The following is a 23,651-nucleotide window of genomic DNA, read 5'->3' on the forward strand; positions in this document are numbered from 1 at the left end:
CAATTGCAAAAAAGTTATAAAAATTTGAAAACTGTCTTCTGTAGCAATGGATTATTTTCAAAGTTATGAAATCATACCAGAAAAAAAGTATGTATTAATGGGAACGATATGGTCAGTGAATATGGCTGACAAAACAGTTATAGATTGGAAGGATTAGTTGCATGAAGTTTATATTCATAGCCTTATAAACAGAACTTCTGGTAAAACTGGAAGGCGTAACAACATACTGGAGCAATGAAAGCCTTTGTGCAAAAGTTAAACTTGTTGAACACTGCTTGTTTATTAAATAAAGAGGCATCAGTTCCTTCAGAATTCTACAGGAATGATTGGCACAACTTGAGTGGAATCTTCACCAAATTTCATGTCTCGATGATAGCCAACTTTCAGTCAATGGGATAATACATAAGTCTCTATTCTATTTGAATAGTTTTGACAATACATGCATGTTATACAGGATTCTAATATCAAAATCCTTGTAAGCTATAAATTTTTGTTAAGATGAGGTAATCTGTTGAATTTTATCACATGTGTAAATAACAAACAGGAATCTAATTGGAAGAGAAACATTCATATGTAGGATTAAATAGCAGGTTTAGTTTAGCATAAATTTTTAAATAAAGCACTTTATCAGTTTTCAGGACAAATTTTGTTTTACTTAGTTATATGTGTGAAATCACCTTCAAAATCAATAGAGTTCTATTTAAAATCTACTTGACTCCTTTTTTTTTTTTTTTTTGTGTGTGTGTGTGTGCAATTTCAGAATCATGCAAGTGTTACAATTTATAAATTAATTAACTTCTTCGTCGTCCGTAAGGCGTCTAGCGCGTTCAAGTGGAACTTCTGCAGGGCGGCCGTAACACGCTTCAAGTGTTCTACACTTTAAAATGCTTTTTAAATGTTTATTTTTTTGAGATTTTTTTGTTTGTTTGTTTGTTCTAATACCTCCTAGAGAGCAGTACTAATCAGGCATTCTATTTCTAATTGAATTCCCCCCCCCCGGGTTTTATGAATATTTCTGCCATTTTACATAAGATGCAAGACAGTGAGAGATCTTCAACGTCTACTCAGCAGAAAAAAAGAAAAAACGAGGTTGTGAATTGGAAAGACAAGAAGGATATACATTTGATGAGTACAGTCCATAATAACTCTATAATTGATGTTGAAACACGGAAAAGAACTGTAAAAAAAAAAAAAAAAAGCAATAATTGTAAAAGATTACAACAACAAAATAGGAGGAGTGGACCACCTGGATCAGATGTTATCAAATTAATCCTGCTGTTAGAATTAGAAAATTAATCCTGCTGCAGAGATATCATTACTTTTCCATTATGTTTTATTTCCTTATAATTTTACTTAATATTCATTTACATTCAGCCAGTACGAAAGTTATGTGTGTACAGAGAAAACAATATTACAGGCTTCGAAAAACTAAGGGCTGCTGGGGAGAAATTTTCGCTGACAGAAGAGGACGGCGAAAGGGTTAACTTATTATCCACTGAAACATTAACAATTTTAACAGTAGTATTTCTTATCATGCAAAATGTTTATTAAGTACATTTTTGGCTTTTTAGAGATTGATAATTTTAAAAAAATGTTCACTAATCTTCAAAATAATAATAAACTTTATGTGAATGAAAGTATGCATTAAAATATATGAATGAAAATTTATATAACATCATAGTGTGTTTCAAAAATACATAATTTGAAATTTTCTGAGGCTGATTTTCATGTTTTGTTTTTTAATTCTTCCAACATCAGTCTTCATGTGTGTCAAATATTGCAATGTTTCATATATTTTCATTTCTGAGTAAACACCAAATAATTTAAAAGCATTGAAAAATGATAAAATTTGCATCAAAAGACATAAAATGTGATGTATTTCAAATATATATATATAATGCAATGTATTTCAAAACATGCTGATTTTTGACATAATTTTCAGTCTTATACTGATGTTTAAATTGTTGCTTTGTGATTTTATTGAGCATGCTTATGCATATAAATAAAAATGCATTTTTTTTCTCTAATATTACATACGAAAAGGAAATATTTATTTTTACTTCTTATGACATCCTTCTGACTTAAAATTTCAATATCATGAAGGAAGTAGCTAACAGATGGGAAATGTACATAAAAGACTGAACATGGTAGGACATGATTAGCAGTGTAGCTGATATGGAAATAACGAGTGGCTGTAATTCCTCTTAGAGTTGGGGTAATAAAGAAAGAAGAAGGTATAAGTTTTCTATATGGAAATCATGTTTCCTGTCACCCCCCTTTTTTTTGTTTGTTTGTTTGTTATTAGAATAAGTATACCTTGAGTTAGAAAATGGTATATATATCAGCATATATCTGCATTCGATTGCCCAAGAATAACCCATGTACTGCAATTATAGATAGTCATACTAATTGCTTTGATTGGTTGAAATCTGGTGACTGCCATGCAAATGTGAACCAGTTTGACAAGGAAAGAAGATTCAAAGAACATCATGCAACCTCATAAAGATTTTGGGGTACTATTACTCGAGAGGACAGGCATCTTGTGTGTACGGACTTCATAACCACATCATGCTACCTTAGGACAAGAAACACATTGTTTTGTATGGCAAGAGGTTATCTGCATGTATGACGAGACATTATTTTGAAGTTCATGAAGTGTTTTCACATTAGCCATTGCTTTATTGCTTTTAATGGTAAAGCTCAAGCAGCTACAGCTGTAATGGTATATTAAATGATGTCAATATATGTATATGGGTGTCTGAAATGAATCATTATCATCTAAGACAAATTCCACATTTATGGCATCCCAGCATCATGATGGACATGTGCATATGGTGCTATGCCTAAATGCAAATTGCATATGCTTATGTAGCCTTGTGGCTTTTATAAGCTCTGTTCTTTTAATCCCTAGGGAACATCACAATGTAAACTATCAACTAAATCCCAGCCGGGAAATGGATCAAGGTAGGAAAGATGGCCTGTTGCCCTCGAAGCGTATAAGATAATCATTACATAACTACCACTTATCGAAGAGGTTGTGGGAAATTCGTAACTAAAACATACATGTGCAAATGTAGCGATATCAAGTTGCAGAAAAATGAACAATAAACAAATAAAGTGTAAATTAATGATATTTACACTGAGAAATGTAGTAAAGTGTATGCCTAAGTGACGAAATTATGGTCCTGCATTCTGTGAGCAGTAAAAGGCCTTAGTGTGACATCTTCTGGGACGCCTATGTAGTTTAAAGAAGCATTAAAATTGCCTGCCGTGCATTTTAAACCCTTATCATAAAATTTACTGTTTAATCTATTGAGGTACTCATCAATGTATTCTACCTTCAAATCATCATGCAGTAGTTTGTTCCTAATATAGAAATGTGCGTTTGTAATGGTTGCGCAAGATTTTATTTTGTACAACTTGTAAATTGTGCAGTTCATTGCTCTTTGCCGTAGCCCAAACTGGCGAGGCATAACACATGATAGGTCGCAAAATGGAAAGATAAATTTGTCGCTTCCTGCATAGGTCCAATTTAGAACACCTACCAAGTAGAAGATTCAGCTGCTGCGCAACACTTTTAGTTTTGTTAGCTACATAGTTGATATGGGTGTTCCACGTTAGCCTTTGATTTAAATAAACTCCTAGATATCTGGCCTTGTCAACTGTGGGTACCCGCTGGCCGAATAGGTACAGTGGCTGAATAACAACATTTAATTTCTTCCTGCATACGATAAGCAGTTGAGACTTATCAGCATTAATAGAAATCCTCCAACTGGAGCATCATTCTTCAATATCAATTACAATATCTTGCAAACCACTAATGGCTCTGTTAGGATTTACTGATTTAACTGCTACCGCCGTATCATCCGCATAGCAGGTGAGTAGCGTGTTCCAATTTAATTTGTCCCTTGGAAAATCCGCCGCATAGAATAAATAAAGAATTGGCCCCAAACAGGATCCCTGTGGCACCCCTGCTGATATCATCTTGTAGCCGTACTCTGTCTGCAGCTCACAGTGAAGAATCTGTTTGTGATATAAGAATGTGTCAGTAAGATAAGCTCTCTGGGAATATTAAACTTGATTAATTTGTAGATTAGACCCTCATGCCAGACGCGGTCAAATGCTTTGGCCATGTCTAGCATGAGCAGTGCTGTGCAGCTTTTATGATGGAGTGCAGATCCAATGAACTCAGCAAGTCTAATTAGTTGTTTCGCAGTAGACAGCTCACTCCTAAAGCCATACTATTCATCGGTTAGAAATTGCAACTAGGGCTGAAATTTCTGTAAGATAATCCTTTCAAATATCTTGGCAAGATTGGATAAAAGACTAATCGGCCTGTGATTTTCTACTTTAGTGATGTTTTTAGCGGGTTTGGGAAGAAAAAATATTTTCGTACATTTCCAGCTTTCTGGGTAGTAGCAACACGCAATACAAGCGTTAAAGATGCCTGTGAGTCTTGTAATGCCACTTTTAGGCAAATTCCTGATCATGAGATTCGTAATCCCGTCAATGCCTGGTGCCTTCTTTAGATTAAGTTTAGAGACTGTCTTCGTAACCTCCTTCGGAGTAGTGAGCCCGCTAGCATTAAGTGCACAAGGCATCTTCAGCCATTCATTTACTTCATTTTGAACTTGCTGTGCAAACGAATTATTTCATGGTGTTATGTTGGGACTAAATTGCTTCTTTAAGTGATTTGCGAAAATCTTACATTTATCATTATCAGTGTAGGCTGTCATACCATTTGCTACTACAGGCCTGTTGCATTGGTGCGTGCGCTTAAGCATTTTAGTGAAGTGCCAGAAAGCATCGCAATCCATCTTAAGCTCAGCGATTTTGTCATTCCACTTTTCTTGCCTGAAATCCTGTATTTTCTTCTTGAGTCTTTTACTTATTCTATTGAGCTCAGCTTTCGTGTTCGGATCCCAGGTAGTATTGTAGCTTTTGCGTAACCGGTTTCTTTCAGTCTTGAGTGCCTTAATAAATTTAGGGAACTTAGTAAGCTTATCTGTCATCTGAGTGATTTTGGTAGACTCGTAGTAACAGTTGTTTAAGCATGCAGTGAGAGAGTCAATTTCCCTGTCGATGTCATTTTGGGTTTTAAGTACTCCTGGCCTAGGGAGCCGCTTCTTAACAACATTATAAAACATCATCCAATCTGTGTAAGTCTTAGTAGTTGGGTAGCTTATACTTGCAGCCCCCAGTGTCACTACCACCGGGCAGTGGTCCGAGCTAAGATCATCATATACTTCCAGATCATAGTAATATTAGTGTTCAATAGTATAATGTCCAAGATATCTGGAATGTGCCCTGTAATATGCGGCCTGAACGTAGGCATAATTGGGTGCATAGATCCCCACAGGATGATTACTTATGAATTCCTTAAGAACCTTTCCATTATGGTTGGTGCCGCGGCATCCCCAGTCTGTGTGTTTGCTATTTAAGTCTCCTCCTACTATAATGTTCATAGAGTCTGGGATAATGCACCTGAAAAGCTCTTCTGATAGCTGTTAGTCTGCGGGTTGTAAATGACAGCGAACAAAGTGTCCCCAAATTTGGGTAGTTGTATGGAAGTGACCACAATTTCGTAACCTTTGCTTCTATTCGTGGAAATGAGACATGAAGAATATTTACAGTGCACATATATGGCCACGTCTCCACCTCTGTGATGCAATCTGTCACATCGGTAGGACCTGAAATTACGAATATTGAGCCTATCAGCCAGTTTGGCATGTGTCTCAGAAATAAGGCATATCTCTATGTCATTATCGTAGATGAAATCCTTGAGTTCATCCTTCTTATCCATAAGATTGTTAGCATTCCAAACTATCATTTTAATTGGCCTGCTACTGTTGATGTTACTATCCATGATTTGGTAGGGACTTAGTTTGCGCGTTGAAACTGCTAGTGGCGGTACTAGAAGTTAATTTTAATTGTAGTATTCCCGATGCTTTAATGGCTTTGACAAGCTTTTTAAGGCCTTTGAAAATGGTCCTTGCTTCATTCAGTGTGTTATTGTTGAAACTGTGACCGCTACCAGCATCCGCATAAGTTTTGTTTGTGATAACTCTGTCATTAAACGTTTTAGTGGGTGGGCTTTTCGAATCTGTTTTAGGAAAGTTCGGGCAACCCCTGTAGTTGCTTGTATGTTCTAATTGGCAATTAATGCACTTGGGTTTCTCTTCACATGGTTTAGGGCAGTCTCTCGATAAATGATCGCCAGCACATTTCATGCATTTCGGGTCATGCCTACATCCTGCGTGCACATGATGAAATGCCTGACACCGAAAGCACTGCACTGGCCCTAACCTTTGTAGTCTTCAACCTTAACATTGAGACCACATAACTTCACTATGTTGTGAATTCCTCTTGCCTTTTCATTTCTGCTTAGAATAACTAAGAATAAAGGCAGATTGTATTTTTCACCATTTCGGCGTCTGACAAGTTGTGTAACTTTTTCTACTGGAAATCCTCTATCAACTAACTCTTCCACGATCTCTGTGAGTGGAGTATCGATTGGTAGGCTGCGTACTACAACCTTAACTTTCTTATTCTCAGGCAGAATAAATGAATGATATTTTACTCCCTTGGAGTTTAGTAACGCCGTCAAACTTTTGTGCGTTTGTATGTCATTTACTTTTAATTCGTAGTGATCCTGCGCTTTCATATTACCAAATTTGAGCGTAATACCTGCTTCCCTTATCATTTCCCTGTATTTGGACCATGAATACTTGCCATCTTGAATAATGATAGGCAGGGCTTTGGTACTTACTTTGTTAGGAAATGTAAATTTACCTAAGTCCTTCTCAACTGGTTCTGAGTCCATATTTACATTGGGTTTGTTTTGTGTGGGGGCGCGGCCTAGTGTTATTGAATTGATCTCATTGGTGCCAGCTTCATAATTATGAGCATCACTTAGCCCAGCTGGGCTCGTGATCTCATCTGCAGTACCAATAGGCCGCACCATGCTTTCCGTCTGAGACGTACTTGCAGCCAGCTTCTCGGGGATCTCACTAGATGGTGTAGCAGCTGAAAGCTCTACCGTGGGCTGGCTGGTGGGCGTGGCTATGTTCGGGAGAACAGGTTCATTTTGCACATAGTCTCTGATTGGTTGCGGCGTCTTAGCACGGATCACCGTTGGCGAATCAGAAGTCATTTGGTTGCTTTTGTCACCGTTGAGTATCCAAGTAGCTGGAGTTCTTCGAAATTTTAGTCAAGCCATGGTCACATTCATCATCTTCACTGTCAACGTCTGGGGGAATTTCCTGCTCGTTGTCACGTCCAAAGGAATACTGATTTGCCACAGGTACACTGTAGTCATGAGTAGGACTGAGAGGTCTTTTTTGACTTGAGCGAAGTTCATCATGGTTTTCCGTCAAGGTGCTGGTGACAGGAATTTCCAGTTGAGGTGGGTTGTTAGTAGTCGTTGCGACATTACAGCTGGGGCTAGCAGCCTTTGCAGCATTGAAGTTGAGGCGAGCAGTAAGATTTTTATGCATACAAGCCCAAAAGCCTTCTAGCATGGTGAGGTCTCTGGCTTCTTGCTCGGAGAGCTGAATCTTCGTATCTCGCTTAGCTTCAGGCTCAGTGATGAGTAATGCAATTACATCAAAAAGACATTCCATCATCATGCAAATCGTAAGTCCAAATCCATAAAAGGGATCAAATTCCCAGTGAGCTAAAAAATGCAAAAGCTCAGTGAAGCCCTTTTACAGCCAACAACCGTAAGGTCGTACAGCCAACCTGCTTTGAGCCGAATGCAAAAGAGAAAATGCTATGCAGAACCAACAGAGCAAAACACGAGCGAGGGGACTAAGCACCTTCATGCTTCGTATCACAGGCTGAACTCTGCAACAATTTTTTTTAAAGAAAATTGTTCATATGGTGCTATATGGAGAGCACTAATTCTAATTTTGCTTCACATGTCGTTATACCAGGCCAATGCTGGCTGTTATGTTATGAGATTATATCTAATTAGTTACAATATGTTTCACAATATTACTTTAAAGGCCTGTGTTTTCCTGTATCTTCAGGATTATCCTATAGCTATCTACTCACAAGATAATATATGACAACACATCATACTTAACAAACTTCATTTCCTCAATAAAACAGTCAGTTACAGTTCTATCTTAGCTGATATATTCACCAGAGATTTTCATGACTGAACCTCTCTTGTCTATTGTGTTTTAAACATTGGTTTGACAAAGACTGTCAGTAACTACAACAAATAAATTCTGGCAAAGAGTTACAGCTGCTTGGAATGCAGTAGCACAAGATACCATCTGATATCTGTTTGACTCTGTGTTTTACCATACAGCTGTAGTATTGCTGTAAGTGATGACAAAATTTGACACTGATCCTAGGACATTTTGGTTATTAAATGCATTTGAAATTTTAATAATTTGATTTGTGTATTGAGAATAATTTGTAAAATAAACTTAGTTATGTTATGATTTGTTTTTACTGATGTTGCACTTTTAATGACAATAGTATATTAAATGGTTATATTTTTGTATTAAGAGTAATTTGTAACATAAACTTAGTTATGTTATCATTTGTCCTTACTAATGTTGTACTTTTAATGACTGATAGTATATTAAATGGTTATATTTATCACATTTTGTTTGAAATCTTACATTTGCTATTTATGTACTCACACATTTTTTACAGTTGCCTCTGAAACGTAAGCTCATTCCTGCACCTGAAGCAGTTTTACCACAACTACCATATACTGCTGAAAAACCAGAATGGCATCAGGCACTTTCACAAGTCAAAAGAGTTTCCAATGTGCATAGTAAAAAATGTACAGGTACATTAAGAAAATTTTTTAAAAATTATGATATATAAGTTGTGTTATTAAATTTTTGTAATATCAACTAATAAAGTTTATTTAAGCATATTCCTATCTTGAATTCTGATAAAACATAATGAATGTGTTAATTACATTATAATTTACTTTTGTATTTCCAACAATACCATCTTTTTTTCCTGAAGATTTTGTTCTGTTACAGTAGCTGTGAAAATTCCTGCATTTGGAGAACTTTTAATGAGAGGGGAAAAAACTTTTGCACAAATATTTGTTTTTATATGTTGTAATCCTAATTTAATTTTATATTAAGGCAGAGTTTTATCTTTATTTGCTCCATCACTAGAGAAAAAATATAATTTTTCTGTTATAGTTACTAATTCTATTTGAATGGGTAGAACTTAATTATTAAGTTTATTTTGTAGTTTAAAACTTTTTATTTTGTCAGTCTTTAAAATTATCTTAACCTTTTATTGCACTCAACTATTTAACTCGAGCATGTCAAACTAAATTATTTCTCTGCACACAGAAGTAAATATGGTCAAGATCCCCCCCCCCCAGATATGGAATACATTCACTACAATTTTGACTTGAAATAAAAGTATAAAAAAACGGGTGGGAGAAAAAGACCACTTTTTGAATTTCTATTGGTGCATTAATAATATTTACTCTTTAATTTAAAAGACCTTTTTTGAATGCTTAGCTATCGAATGCTTTTCTCATAAAAGCAATTAAAAAGGAGTATATAAATATCTTATCTTTGCCAAATTTATTCACTGCTAATATTGATTCATAATGTGGGAGTGAGATGCAAGTAGAGCAGCAGTGGGATTTAGCCAGTTTGGCAGAATTCTGTTCCTAAAATATTGCTAAGTCAACCTACTCCCAAAATATTTTTAGTTTGGTACTTTTCCGTTTCGCCGGTGCAAATCTCGCCAAGCAGACTTTATTGCCGACAACACATAACATACACATATAAAATGTTCACAAATGTTGGTTCTAAGAATTTTTTATTTTGAGGGCATAAACATTTTAATATTGTTTAAATTTTATAAAAAGACAATAAATAAAGACAATAAATTTGTAAAAAATCATTAATTTAAGAATTTACTATACTTTCGTGGTACAACATCCCGATTAACGTGACTCCAAGCAATCTCATCTCATGTAAACTATGCTGCAAAAACTCTAATTCTCTCAGTATCTACATTAATTTCAAGTTAAATTTTAATTTGGAAGTCAAGTCTAAATGCAAGAATTATTTCAATTCGTACAAATAGCTTACTCAGAAATTATATAAAACCACAGTGTTTTACTTTGCTACAGCATTCTCGTTAGATTTGATGAATTTAACCCTTAGCTTTGCCTTTTCTGTATTTTCGCCTTTGGGTGAGCGGTGGGATTACATCCTAATTGACTTAATTACCGCGAATGGCCTTAGGGCATAAACTATCTGGTAAAAATTCAATGTAATCCAATATTGAAAGAAACAATTAATCTGATAAGAAATGGCTGTGACTTGTTTTGAAAATAAGGAGTAAAAGTTTACCAGGGAGGATATTCCGTTTGGCATCAGTTGTACCATTATTGGCGACTTTATCACCTGTGCCGGCAAAACGGAAAAGTACCTTTAGTTCATTTATTAAAGCTTAATTATGGTATTAATTTAGGCAATATATATATATTTAGTAGCTAATTTTATTGATTATTTAGGTAGCAGACCAGTTTCTTAAAATAGTTTAATTCCATTGCTGAGTTTAATAAAAGGATTTTCTCACAGAATCTTACAAAAATCGCCATTAAATGAAGATTATGGTCAATTAAAATTTTGATGAACATTTTAGATAATGATGTATGATTTACAGTCCTAAATATATAAATATAAATTTTATCTATAGAAAAAAATAGTTTTTAGTATTGAAAATGTATGGTTACATATATACATCCATTCCATTCTAAAGTATTATTTTTAATTTATTAACCCCCCCAAAAAAAAATCTGATAATTTTGTGCAGTTTGCTTGTTTAAAACAATTTTTTATCATCTTAATATATTTTACATATCTCTAAGGGGCAAAAAATATCTGGCTTAATATTAGGCCAAAATATTTGTATAGATTTTAAGTACCATCTGTACCAGTTTGCCTAATTTAACATTTTAACTTGCTTTGTGTCTCTCTGGCTTTGTCTCTCTGAAGGAAGACATTTGGAACCAGTTTTTGTGGAATTTACCTCACCTGTGATCCATTTTCTATTAAAATTGACAAATCCTTGGAAAAAAGTACATGCTCTGTAATCTATTTTATTATGCACTACACTGACCTACTGAGCAACTTCCAACCTATGTTAGCCTAAAGGCAGCAAACGAAATAAGTAACTCAGGTAAAGCCATCTATTATCTACTGGCCACAACCCTAGATCGGGGCCAAAACAGATCAGTCGAGCATTAGTTGTCAAAGTCAAATTTCAAAGTTTACATTTGTACAATATTAATATAATAACTTCATCTGAAGTACATCTGAAGTTATTATATTAAGAGTTATTTGAATATATTGCGTACATTGAAGAAATACATCTGAAGTTATTATATTAAGATTTTCCAGAATAGTTAAGACAGGAATTGACAGAAGGAAATCAATGTAAATTAGCTAAAATATCCAGAAAATTTTGAAGTTAAAAAGACACATAAACATATTGTTGCTTGTTTGCTAAACAAAATTTTTTATAGGTTTAATGTATAGTTATACTCATATCATTTTAGAATTGTTATAAATTACAACCATTGTAAAACATTTTTATTGCATTCTTAATGGATATTTTTGTAGAAATTTTAAAAAAACAATTATAATTGTAACCATCTAAATCTCTTATGACTAACTACATAATTTAATTATCTGTAATTAACTACTCATCCTTAGAAGTTATCTTTACTTATTAAGGTAAGTTATCTTTCTATTTTTTTTTTTTTTACAGCTAATAAGATTTAAAATAATACAAAACAACCTATCATCTCTGGTACTCTCTGATTATTGCAACTTTATATTAAATTGTATTACTTTGTATTAAATTGTAACTTTATATTAAATATTGTATATTAACTAAATTATAACTTCAGCAAATCCTCATTAAGCTATTACTCTAACTCAGTCAAAATGCAATTAACTTTCAGTACTTACCAGCTGTACTTATGTCAGACATTCACGTCTGTCATGATCAACAGCTCTCTGCCTCTAAGTGAGCAACTGCAGTGGCAAAAGCCAAGTTTCTGTTATGATTCATGCTAATTATTATTTTACTTCAAAATTTAACTTATGCCACTTGACATTTGCATATACCTCTGGACTGAGCAAATATGTGATGAAATGAGGCATGAAAGAAAGAATTAGTATAAAGCTAACTGTTAGTACAATAGAAATAAAAAGCCACTTATCTTCTTTAAAATCTGTGAAGCTGTTATAATTGTAAAATGTAAATGTTTCAACAAATTTTATAATCTCAAGCTAATTACGTGAAAAAAAATTGTGAAGTTAATTTTATTCTTTAATTTGCTTTATAATTAAACATCAGAGTGTGTTTAATTATAATGTATCCTGCTTACAGATTTTATTCGTACAAATTAAAAAGTGGTATTACGAAAGTGAAGTTTGGGTGTAGATAAATGCTTTACTTTATTTAGCTCCTTAATTTGTCCTTCATTTTTTTTCATTGATGGTCCTTAAAAGTACTTAATTTCCATGTGCAGAAGTGAAAACACGAACCCTGAAAAAATTCAACTCTCAAACGAAGTGTGTTGCACAGAAGGGATAGCTCATCTCCTGCTATACCACTGTATAAAGATATTCATAATTTAGCGAATATACCAAAGTTTTCACTAAATACAGAAGTTCATATAATAAATTGCCATTATGCAGAGATCTGATTGTGTAACTATTAATAGGAATTTCATTCTCTTAATAGCAATAATGATGATAGAACACTGCTAGCTGATTCTTTACATTCGTTGAAAAAAATTGGGTTATTTCCGGATTAAAAAAAAAAAAAAATGTCTGAAAGTTTTCAAATTTTATATATGCCCAAAGGAACTTTTATTAACCTTTTGTGTGTTACCTTTATTTATTAAATACAGGGTGTTTATAAAGTCCCGGACCCATTTTGATGTTTAATAACTCATAAAATAATGAAGATATAAACAAACTTATGGCATTTGTTGATGGAATAACTTATATATTTTTCTTTTCAGGTTTGAATATCTACTTTTGCAAATATCATCTGCGCGTGTGGTTAATTTCAGATAATTTCATTTTTCAGTCTAAATATCTGTACATTTCTAAATATTGTCTGCTTATTAATTGCATTTTTCTCTCTTTTGTTTTTGGCAACTATTGCAATGTTATGTTTGCTTTTGATGTGTTTGTTCTAGTACGTATGTGGTGTTCTATTCGACCGGATATTAAGGAGAATGCATACACTACAAGAGAAATCACAGATTTTATGTTGGTTCATAGAAACGAAATCCACAGAGAAATTGCAGAAGAATTTACCAAAACTCCATCAAAAAGCAGCATCTTGTGGTGGAAAAACAATTTTCTAGAAACTGGAAGTATCACGGATAAGAAACGTTCCGGACGTCTCTGCACAAGCATTTTGATGTTGAGCATGTCAGAGACACATTTTTCACAATTGTAGAAGATCTGTGAGATTGGTGGCAAGAGAATTGGATATGCCTATTTTGACTGTGTACAAGGATATTAAGAAAAAATTAAGACTGCAAGTTCAAATTGTTAAAGTTTTGGAACCGGATGATAGGCCTAGGAAGATGGCCTTTGCAACAGATATGCTAAGGAGGATAGAAAATGCAAAATTTCTGAAGCGCATAATGTTCTCCGATGAAGCATCCTTTCATCTTTCTGGCATTGTTAATAACCATAATGTGTGTATATGGGGATCTGAAAACCCCCATGAATACCGTGAGGCACGAAGGGATTCCCCAAAGGTTAATGTGTGGTGTGGACTAATGCATGACTGAGTCATTGGGCCTTTCTTCTTTACAGAAAAGACGGTCTCATCAGTCGTATACTTAGACATGTTGGAAAACTTCGTATTTCTACAACTAGAAGAGCTTCAGCCACATGTCTTTTTGCAACAAGATGGTGCACCACCTCATTGGGATACCATCGCTCGCAGTTCTGTGAATGACCATTTTACAGGAAGAATGGATTGGGCGAGGAAGTTCAATTCCTTGGCCACCCAGATTACCTGATATAACGCCGCTGGACTTTTTCATTTGGGTATTTGTAAAGGACAATGTTTACAGGAGGAGAGTTTCAAACATTGATGACCTAAAAGCCAGAATTATAACTGCAATAGCCTCTGTGGATGCCAACATGCTCGGCGGTACCTGGCGTGAAACTGAATATCGACTTGATATTCTCCGTGCGACGAAGGGGGCACAGGTGGAAGTTCATTGACAAGGGTCATGAAACTTTTTGAGTCTATCTAACCATTTATGTTATTAATTTTCATCTGTCTTTATTATTTTATGAGTTATTAAACATCAAAATGGGTCTGGGACCTGTATGATGTTCTTTGTACTTAAACCATAAACTTCAATTCAACAGCACTGTCCCATAATATTTTAAAATGAACATATCTTTAGAGTTTCCCATACGTAGTCTTGTGCGCTGGAGATAAAAACTGTTTTTTTCCGTACAGTTTTGCCATTGCTTGTTTTGAAATCATTGAGTTTTTTAATCAAAAATACATTGAAGTGTTACACAAAATATGATATCAATAATAAAACAAATTTCAAATTCAAAATTAGGGCTTCCAGAAGCCCATATTCAGTGGAAGATTATGTTATTCAAATTTTCATGGCTCTAGATACCATCATTTATCACAATGCGAGAAACATACATACATTTATGCAGATTTTTCATTATTTAATTTCTTTAAATATAACACATACATTTGGTGGCAACAAACTGAAAAGTGAATCCGCATTTAAAGTTTTCAAGACAAAATGCCAAAATGAAATTAATAGCCCTTCTGGGCTAATGCCCTTTGGACTATAAAAAAATTAATCTTCAAAATATCATTAAAAAATCACGTACTATTCCATTTTGAAGACCGCAAAAAAATTGCAGCGAAAATTTATGCGCAAAAATGCCAAATCTAGCAAACACGCCCATTTAACAGCGCACCAAATCTAGCGTTCTACATTTCTTAAGACGCCATTGAAATACTAGTTTAATTTTTAAATCCTTTTTTAATTTTAAATCCTTTTTTGACATCCTATGGATTTAACAATTTGGGAGTTGCCCATCATAAAAAGTCTGCAATAGAATTTAGGGTAAAGTGCAGAATCACACACTGCTTGATGCGTTTTTAAGAATTGCACATACTCGGTATCCATGTACACATTGACCTATTTTCACTTAAAAAGAAATTCTCAGAATTGCACAAAAATGGCACTGTGCACAACCTTGACTTTATCTATGTACACATCAACCTATTTTCACCTAAAAAGTAAAAGAAAATTGACAAAATTCCAATTGTTTTTACTCTTGTAAAAAGCGGCAACCAAATAAGCGGGCGATTCTGCACTTTACCGAGAATTTTTTCAAAGAAAAGGCATCATTCATTATAGAAAATTATGTTTATACAACCAATGAGATGAAATTATGCTTTAGTGATAACTCAGTAGTGAAATAGCGATGCAGGCATCCATTCAGTTATGTTTAACAATTTTTATATAAATTATAATAATTATCTGAAATAGTTATTTACTCTTATGCTTCCATTCAGTCATGTTTAACCTTTTTATATAAATTATAATAATAAAAAAGTATTAAATGAAATTAACATTTTATTTAATTTAAAACATCAATCTTAGATGGTAATTTACTATTATACTTCATTTTTTGCATTAGGGTTGCCACAATTATTTTTGGCAGCTCTGGCATCAACAATAGTTTGGCGATTTTTTACGGCCCTTGAAACCGAATAGTACCAAAAATCATTTTTACTTTTAGAAGGTGAATTCATAATTTTGCAATTTTCTAAAATGAAAATTTGTAATATGAGATGGTTGCATAAGACTGAATGAAATTCATTATACTAGATTCAATAAAGTGCTCATATTTATGTATATTAAACAGTGTGTATTATTTAGCTATACTATTTCTATAATTTTATAAAGTAAATTCTGCATTTATAAAATTTCTCTAAATTTCGAATAGCTTTATTTTGGGTATGAATTAATTGTACTGAAAACATGAGGTTTATTAGCACATGAATTATATTTTGCGGCAGTAAGAAATTAATTATTATAAATCATTTGCATTGTTTATATATTTAATCATATTCTTTGAACACTTTTACATAATTCAGATTTAAATTACTGTCTCACAGCCTCCATGAAATTTATTTTTTATTCCTTCATAAAACATATAAGGCATTAAGTTAAATTAGAATTCTGTTTTGTTCCAGTTTAGTTGCAAATTGGAAACTATGATTTTTTTTCATGTATTTTTAAGTATCTTACATATGCTGATATCTTTATTTTAATTTATAGATTTAATTTTAATAGATCATAAAAAGAGGAGTTGTTTCCATATATTATAAGTACAGGAATATTTCATATTGCTAGGTTAATGTGTAAAAAGCAAACTCGTTATTTGAATTGAATTTCTGTAAAAATTTTATCAATGATTCTTATTCAGTCTATTCTTCAAGATAAATATCGCTATCCTTTGCCAATGCAGTCCAACTAGTGCTTTCCCATTTCACCAACAAAATCTTTTACTTGCACAAAGGAGTTTACCCTAAGATATAGAGATTTGTTTTCTACATATTTCTATAAAAGCTAAAAGAATTCACCTTTTTGTTCAGTCTTGTTAAAACCAGACAATTTCTTATAAAATTACTGATTTTGAATTTAGCTGATTATAGCATTTGAACTTAGTGCAATAAAGTTTCTCAATGTGTGGTTTATCATTGTTCAATTTAAAGAATTTTGTTTTCTGTTATTTAGGTTTGAAAACTGGAAGGAAAACTGTGTCTAATAAAAAACCTATTTTTTGCTCTGGATATTGGGCAATGCTAGATAAACGACAGAAATTTTGTTCTGCATTATTGAAAGTTTTCAGGTAAAAGGAACCCTGATTGAGCATGTTCTTGTGTGTGTTATAATAGTTACATAGAAACAAAGATTAAATGTATAATTATATACTTCTACTTAACCATTATCTTTCTGACATACAGAATAAAATTAAAACTGTTTTTTGTTCAAATATTAATGATTCTTAAGAACATTTCTTTATAGATGTTATAAAAAATTACTTGACTTCAGTATGATTATAATAATCAAGTGACTTAATTTCACTATAATATAACACTGCATTTCAATATTAGATAACATAATGTGTTAATATTTAAATTATACAAATTATGAGTTAAGCTCAAGATCAAATTGTTTTGTTATCAATTAGGGGTGGCCAAACTTTACATCAATGAGAGCTGCATACTAGAATTTGAAAACATTCAAGAGCCACAACTAGATTTGCAAGATGCCAAAAATGACTGAAAAATTTTAAACATATTACATAATGCATATTGTGGATCACTATAAAGAAAATAAATACATAAATAAATAAAGCAAACAGTAATAAATAAATATTAATTATTTATTGGACTTAGCGTGCATTTTGCCAGAACTTTGAAATTTGGTGTGTAATTTCTTAAAGCAGTACACATCAACTCTATAAAGTGCTGTTGTGTCAACTACACATGATATTTGATTTTATGACCTTCATAGTCAAATAAAATGACTTGCAGAAATCTCTCATTCCCAAACTTGAAATTATTCGGCAAGCAGCTGCTTTCAAGCAAGGATACTTTGATTCTGCCTCGAGTTTCTGAAATTCAGTCAGACAAGCAGATTTACAATACCTTTGTAATGACTGATCTTGAATTTCTGGCAATTCTATTTCCCCAGCTGCTTGCTGGCAAATGTTAGTTCAGAAATTTGAAAGTCATCTTCAATAGTATTAATAGCAAATGAGATGACAAAAAGAGCAATTGTCATTTAAAAATTTTTCAATTCTTCAAACTGAGCTTTAAAATCTGTCCACAATTTCATCTAGCTTTTCTTGGTATTCATTAAGTTTTTCTCCTTTAAAGTGAAAAGATCTCTTTTTTATATTAGAAAAATAGTTGCAGGAATAATTTTTAAGATCATTCTGAAAAATAATAAGTTGCCTGAAAGATGAATATATTCTGAGAGAGATCACATATAATTTTCCTCTTTTCTTATAATTCTCAGTTACAAATATTAAATCTTGTAGCCAGTCGTCATCTTTCATATGTGAATACAGCTTTTCCTTTTGCTTTAGAAATGCAGTGACAGAATTTCAACGACACTATTTAAAACATTAGAAGTTGATATCCACATTACAATGCAGTACAAAGTTAAATAGTTTGAAAGCTCCGCATTGTTCATATCTTCAAGAAATTTTTGCAGTGATTTTTTGCATTTGTTTGAATGTAATTCACAATACTTTAATCTTATTATGAATCCTTTGCTAAGAGATGTTCATTAATCAATTATGCCTATGTGAAGGTGTCTTCACATATAAAATGCAAAAGTTTAAGGTCACTTTTTAAATAATCAGGTAAACCTTTATTTTTCCCAGCCATTGCAAGCCCTCTATCAGTTGTAACACTTACAACTGGCGTCTCAAAATTATTCAACACCGTGTCAAGTGAATTTTTTATATTGATATTGTGAGTTGATTCTTTAAGTGCTACTAAATCTGGCATTTTTTTCTTCCATAATCATTTGTGATGAAACATAATGAACAAAAATTGCTAGCTGAGGAACATTTGAGATTGTCTGTAACAACTTTACTAACTTCTGTAACATAACGCTCTGTTGTATGACAAGAGATAGGAATCTGTAATTTATGGGATTGATCTGTGCAGTTCTGCATGGTTTGGATCCAAAAGTTTAACTACTTGTTCCAGAATTTGCTTAATTAATTCTCCTTCTTCATATGGATGTTTAATACGAGCAATATTCTAGGATATTAAAAAAAAAATTGGCTTCGATGGTCCTGCCAACTTTTTTCCTAAAAGAGGATAAAAATGTAGGTTATTTATAGAGGCCAGATTGCATATAAGGCATAGTGGCTTTTCTGTCAATGAATGCAAAATTTTCTTCCCATTCACTCTTGAAACTTCTACTTTCTTGTTAAACCTTCATTTTTTACTTTCTGATGTCATGCTGACTAAGAAGCTGAATAAATTACAAACATTTGTTTCCAAATTTTTAAGCATAGAATTAAAATAAAATTCTCGGACTTCACATTTTTAATTAATATGTGTATTTATAAATGTAGCTTAGCATTACTTGTTACTGTCTTGCTTTCTTTATACATACAATTGAGCTTTTTATGGCAGTTTATTTTCAGACAGAAAACTACGCATTTTCTTCTGATTTCAAATTTCTTGTTTGATTGTAATTAGCAGCTGCTAGAAATAAATTGAAGTTGTATTAAATTTAGTTGCTGATATTAGAGTTGCCTACATTATGGATACATTAGTAACAGTTTTATTTAGATTTATGTGTAAATTTTAACATACATATTGTTTTTTTTTTAAATTGTATGGAATGCGACTATGCTTTGAAAATTTCTATATTTATTTTTAAAAAGTGAAAATTTTGCTATCTAATCTCCAATGTGTATTTTTTGTGTCCTGACATGTACAGTGCAAACTCAATATCCTCACTTGTAACATGAACTTAGATTTTTGGTAGAATTCTGATGACATTTAAAAACATACTGCTGCTTGGAAGTACTGAATGGTGGTGGAAGTTTGGTATTCAAAGAATCTCTGATACAGTTATGATATTCACAGAAAGTGATTTTGTGAATTTATAATGAAACATAGCAACTTTCACATTCAAAGTGAAGTTATTTCCTTTCATGAATACATGTAACAAAAGCAAGTAATTTAAATATTCATTCTTCAACTTTTTTTCTTCCTGTTTTTTAAAGATTGATTCCCCTCCCCTGATAATTATGCAATCTAGTCATCTATACATTTATCTATATTTAAGAGACATATTTAATGGACAGACCATATTTAAGAGATTTAAGATAATGACAGATATGAAAGCTTGAAAACAAAGCCACTTTGTTTCCAAAATACTCAATCCTTCAACAAAAGCCCTTGAGATCACATGGATTCAAAACACACAGTTTTAATTACTAGTGCTATAAATAATCATTTTGTTAATAAAATACAAATGCTAAAGGAAATATGTAGTGTAATAAGCATAATCTTTCATTTTCCCCCTAATTAATAATACTTTAGAGTTATTAAAAATTAATGAACATTTTGTTTATATTTTAGAAGAGAGTAATACAAACATGTTTTTCTTAATTCTGCCAAAGTTTTTTGAATAATACAGTAAAAAATGCAAATTTAATGATCACCATAAATGAAATATGGTGAAACACACAACAGCTATCTGCTGAAAGAGAGAAATGCCTTCACAGATGATTTTCAAAAGGAAGTGAAACCGCTGTTCTTATTCATACATTAGAAAAGTCATAAAATGCCTATGTATCCAATCAATTCATCCAAATTTGAACTCGGGTCAAATCACTAGCCGAGACTATTACATTGCTGTCTTGCTAGGAAGCAACATACTTTCTGTTTTTATTATTCAACGAAACATTCATATTAAAATTTTAAATAATAATAAATAAAAAAAAAACTTTAGGATGATTTAATGTACATAAACCTGATATTAAACTTGAATCAGGAACTTCAATGAAACTTCTTTACGGCATTTGATTTCAACTGGCCGAAACATACAGCTTTGGTAGTTTCAATCTAGGGTTAGATTTTAAGAGGGTTAAACTGGTTTCATGGGTATTTCTATTACCCCTTGTATTTCATAAACATGGCATACTTTTCATTTGAATCTCCTCCATGAAAGCATTTCATGTAAAGCAGATAGCTGTCAAATTCTTTCCATAATAAATTTTAAAAATTTGTGCTTTGATTTATAAATAATTAGTCAAAAAGTTCAACTTAATTATCTCACAATATGATCTCAGTAAATTTGCTTCAGTTTCTCATAATAATACAGAATGATGCTAACTGCAATCATTAAATGCTATCCAAATCAGGAAAGCAACATTAATAAATCCTTATGTTAATTGATAAAAATCATGTGATCACTGCGGTAGATCATTCTAATTCTAATTATAGTCATTGGTAAACTTTATTAATTTTTACTAGAACATCATGTGATTTTTATCACTATTATTTATAAATAAAACCAATCATTTCCAAAATTTTTAGCATTCAGATTTTGAAAGACTAAAAATAATCAGAGAAAAACTTTCAATTGCAAAATTTAAAATACTGTGTTACTTGGCATTAAATGTAATTCATATAAACAAGTGTCTTAGTATGTAAAAGAAGTAGATATTGGGAAATAAGTGTAAGAACATACAAAATGCAGATTCGTCATTGGTATTTTTATTTAAAACAGTTACTTTTCTAACACATATACATATAAAAATGAGATAAAAAAATGTGTCATATTTTTTTTTTTCCACTTTAAAACACACATACATATATATACTGCTATTATTACTAACACAAGGTAAAATTCAGTTTCCTGGACTGAGTCTATAACGTAAAAATATTATGAATTAAACTGCAGGAACACATCTTCCTTCGAAATAAGACCCTTGTGCAACAACACACTTTTGCCTGTGCCTATAAAGTTCATTGAAGCATGTCTGAAATTCATTTTTGGCCATGTCCTTTAATTCAGCCTGCAATGCACATTTAACATCATCCGAAGATTGAAATCAACAACCTTGCAAGCGTCTTGCCAGTTCAGGAAATAGGAAGAAATCTCAGGGTACGAGATCAGGTGAGTAAGGAGGATGAGACAAAACAGTTGTTTTTATTTTCGCAAGAAAGTCATTGATGAGTAGGGATTGGTGAGCAGAAGCGTTGTCATGCAACAGCACCCATGACTGCTCAGCCCACATTTTTGGTCTCTTCTTCGGGATCGACTCATGCAAATGATGCAGGATTTCCACATAGAGTTCTTTGTTCTCCAGATGCACAATGCCCTGGATATCAAAGAATACCTTTAGCATGACCTTTCCTTTAGAGCGATCTTGGCAGAATTTCGGCCTCTATGGCGATTGTGGTGATTTCCATGTTACTGATGCTCTCTTGATTTGCGGGTTGTACAAAAAACACCATTTCTTGTCTCCAGTAACAGTTCTGCCAAGTAGGGAAGGATCTTTAGCCTAGATTAAGTCACCCATCATATCCATTCGAATTCCCTTTTGGTCTACGCTTAAAATTCAGGGAACCATGTGTTGACACCCCCTATGCATTTTAAGATCCTTAGTCAGTATCCGCTGACATTTGGCCTCTGATATCCCAACTGATTCTACTATTTAGCAAATTGTTTACTGCCTGTTCGCACGTAACACCACAGACACTTTTTTGATGTTTCCATCAGTGTGCAAAGTCATGGGACGGCCATGGCGTTTCTCGTCTTCAGCACTTTCCCTGCCTCCTCTGAAATGACGTAGCCACTCAAAAGCTTGCATTCTCAACAATGTTTCACTTCTGTACACATGCTTCGAAATTTCAGAAGTCTCTGTAGCACTCTTTCCCAAGCAAACACAAAATTTGATATTTATTCTCTGCTCAAATGACACCATTTCTTTCTATCGTCGGTTACTAAACACACCTGCCTACAAAATATGCTGTCGCCGCAAGCTTTCGACCATGTGATTTGGGACAAACCACTTTTAGAAAAAGGGAGAGAACGTAGTAACACAAAAAAGTTCTTATAGCCGCACTACTGCAAAAAACAATGAACTGGAAGTTGATCTGTCAGCACTATCCTCATCTTTAGGCAGATGTTTTTATTTTATTCGGCTTATAATTCCTTACTAAATGTAGTATTTCATCTCGATGTACTCCGTCTTTGATATGATTTAAACCAAATTCCTCGTCATTATAAATATCACGAATACACATCAAATAGTTTTCTGGTTGCAATTTTCTAATTTCGACTATGCATAATGTATGCTTTACACATGCACGCGTTGAAAGAAATGTTTAATAAAGTAAACAAATAAATACTAAGCTTTTTTTTTTTTTTTTTTTTTTTTTTTTGTAAATTTTGATACTCTTTAGTTCATAATTGCACTTTATTTCATAAATTACGGTTTCATATTTTTAATTTTATAATTTCTGCATGTCGTCTTACCGGATTTAAATTGATGATCTATAATCCGGAAAAACCCCTAATCTGGAATCTCCGATATCACAACGAGTCCGGATTAAAGACTTTATACTGTATTTTCTTAAACTGTCAATTTACAATGCAGAACTTATATCTAAAATGATTTGATTAGTAACATTGTAATTCAAACAATAAAGAACAGACCATTCTGATATTAGCACTAATATAATTTGATACTAATTCAAAATTCCTGGCATAGATATTGAAAAAATATTTCTTACTAAGAATACAATGTGAACATTGCATTCTAAAGAAACTTAGATTACTTAAGGTGTTAGCTAGATCGAAACTGTATTCTGTGGAAGACTAGGGCTCCATGCTTTAGGTTCCCTGAAAATTCAAAAGTAATTTAAAATTAAAATTCAAAGAATTTTTTAATACCATGGAAACCACAAAACTAAGCATCTAAACATTTATTAAATAAATGCTTTTTAAATTTTAATTGCCACTATTACCTAAAATGTTATGAAGTAAATCTGTCTTTATC

The 23,651-nt window shown here is 32.7% G+C and overlaps 1 protein-coding gene across 3 annotated transcripts in view; it reads left to right on the forward strand.

Moving 5' to 3' along the window:
- The window catches only part of Dhc36C (Dynein heavy chain at 36C), a 338,056-nt gene that overhangs the window by 5,022 nt on the left and 309,383 nt on the right, over positions 1-23,651 (forward strand). For all 3 annotated transcript variants that reach the window (XM_085817779.1, XM_085817780.1, XM_085817781.1), the window contains exons 2-3: positions 8,671-8,809; positions 16,838-16,952. In XM_085817779.1, the coding sequence (XP_085673905.1) occupies positions 8,671-8,809; positions 16,838-16,952 (254 nt within the window). The remainder of the gene's footprint in view (positions 1-8,670; positions 8,810-16,837; positions 16,953-23,651) is intronic.

Source organism: Stegodyphus dumicola, chromosome 5 (assembly GCF_044657685.1).
Source record: "Stegodyphus dumicola isolate Sdum_Otavi_A_Nest chromosome 5, ASM4465768v1".
Taxonomy (NCBI): Eukaryota; Metazoa; Arthropoda; class Arachnida; order Araneae; family Eresidae; genus Stegodyphus; species Stegodyphus dumicola.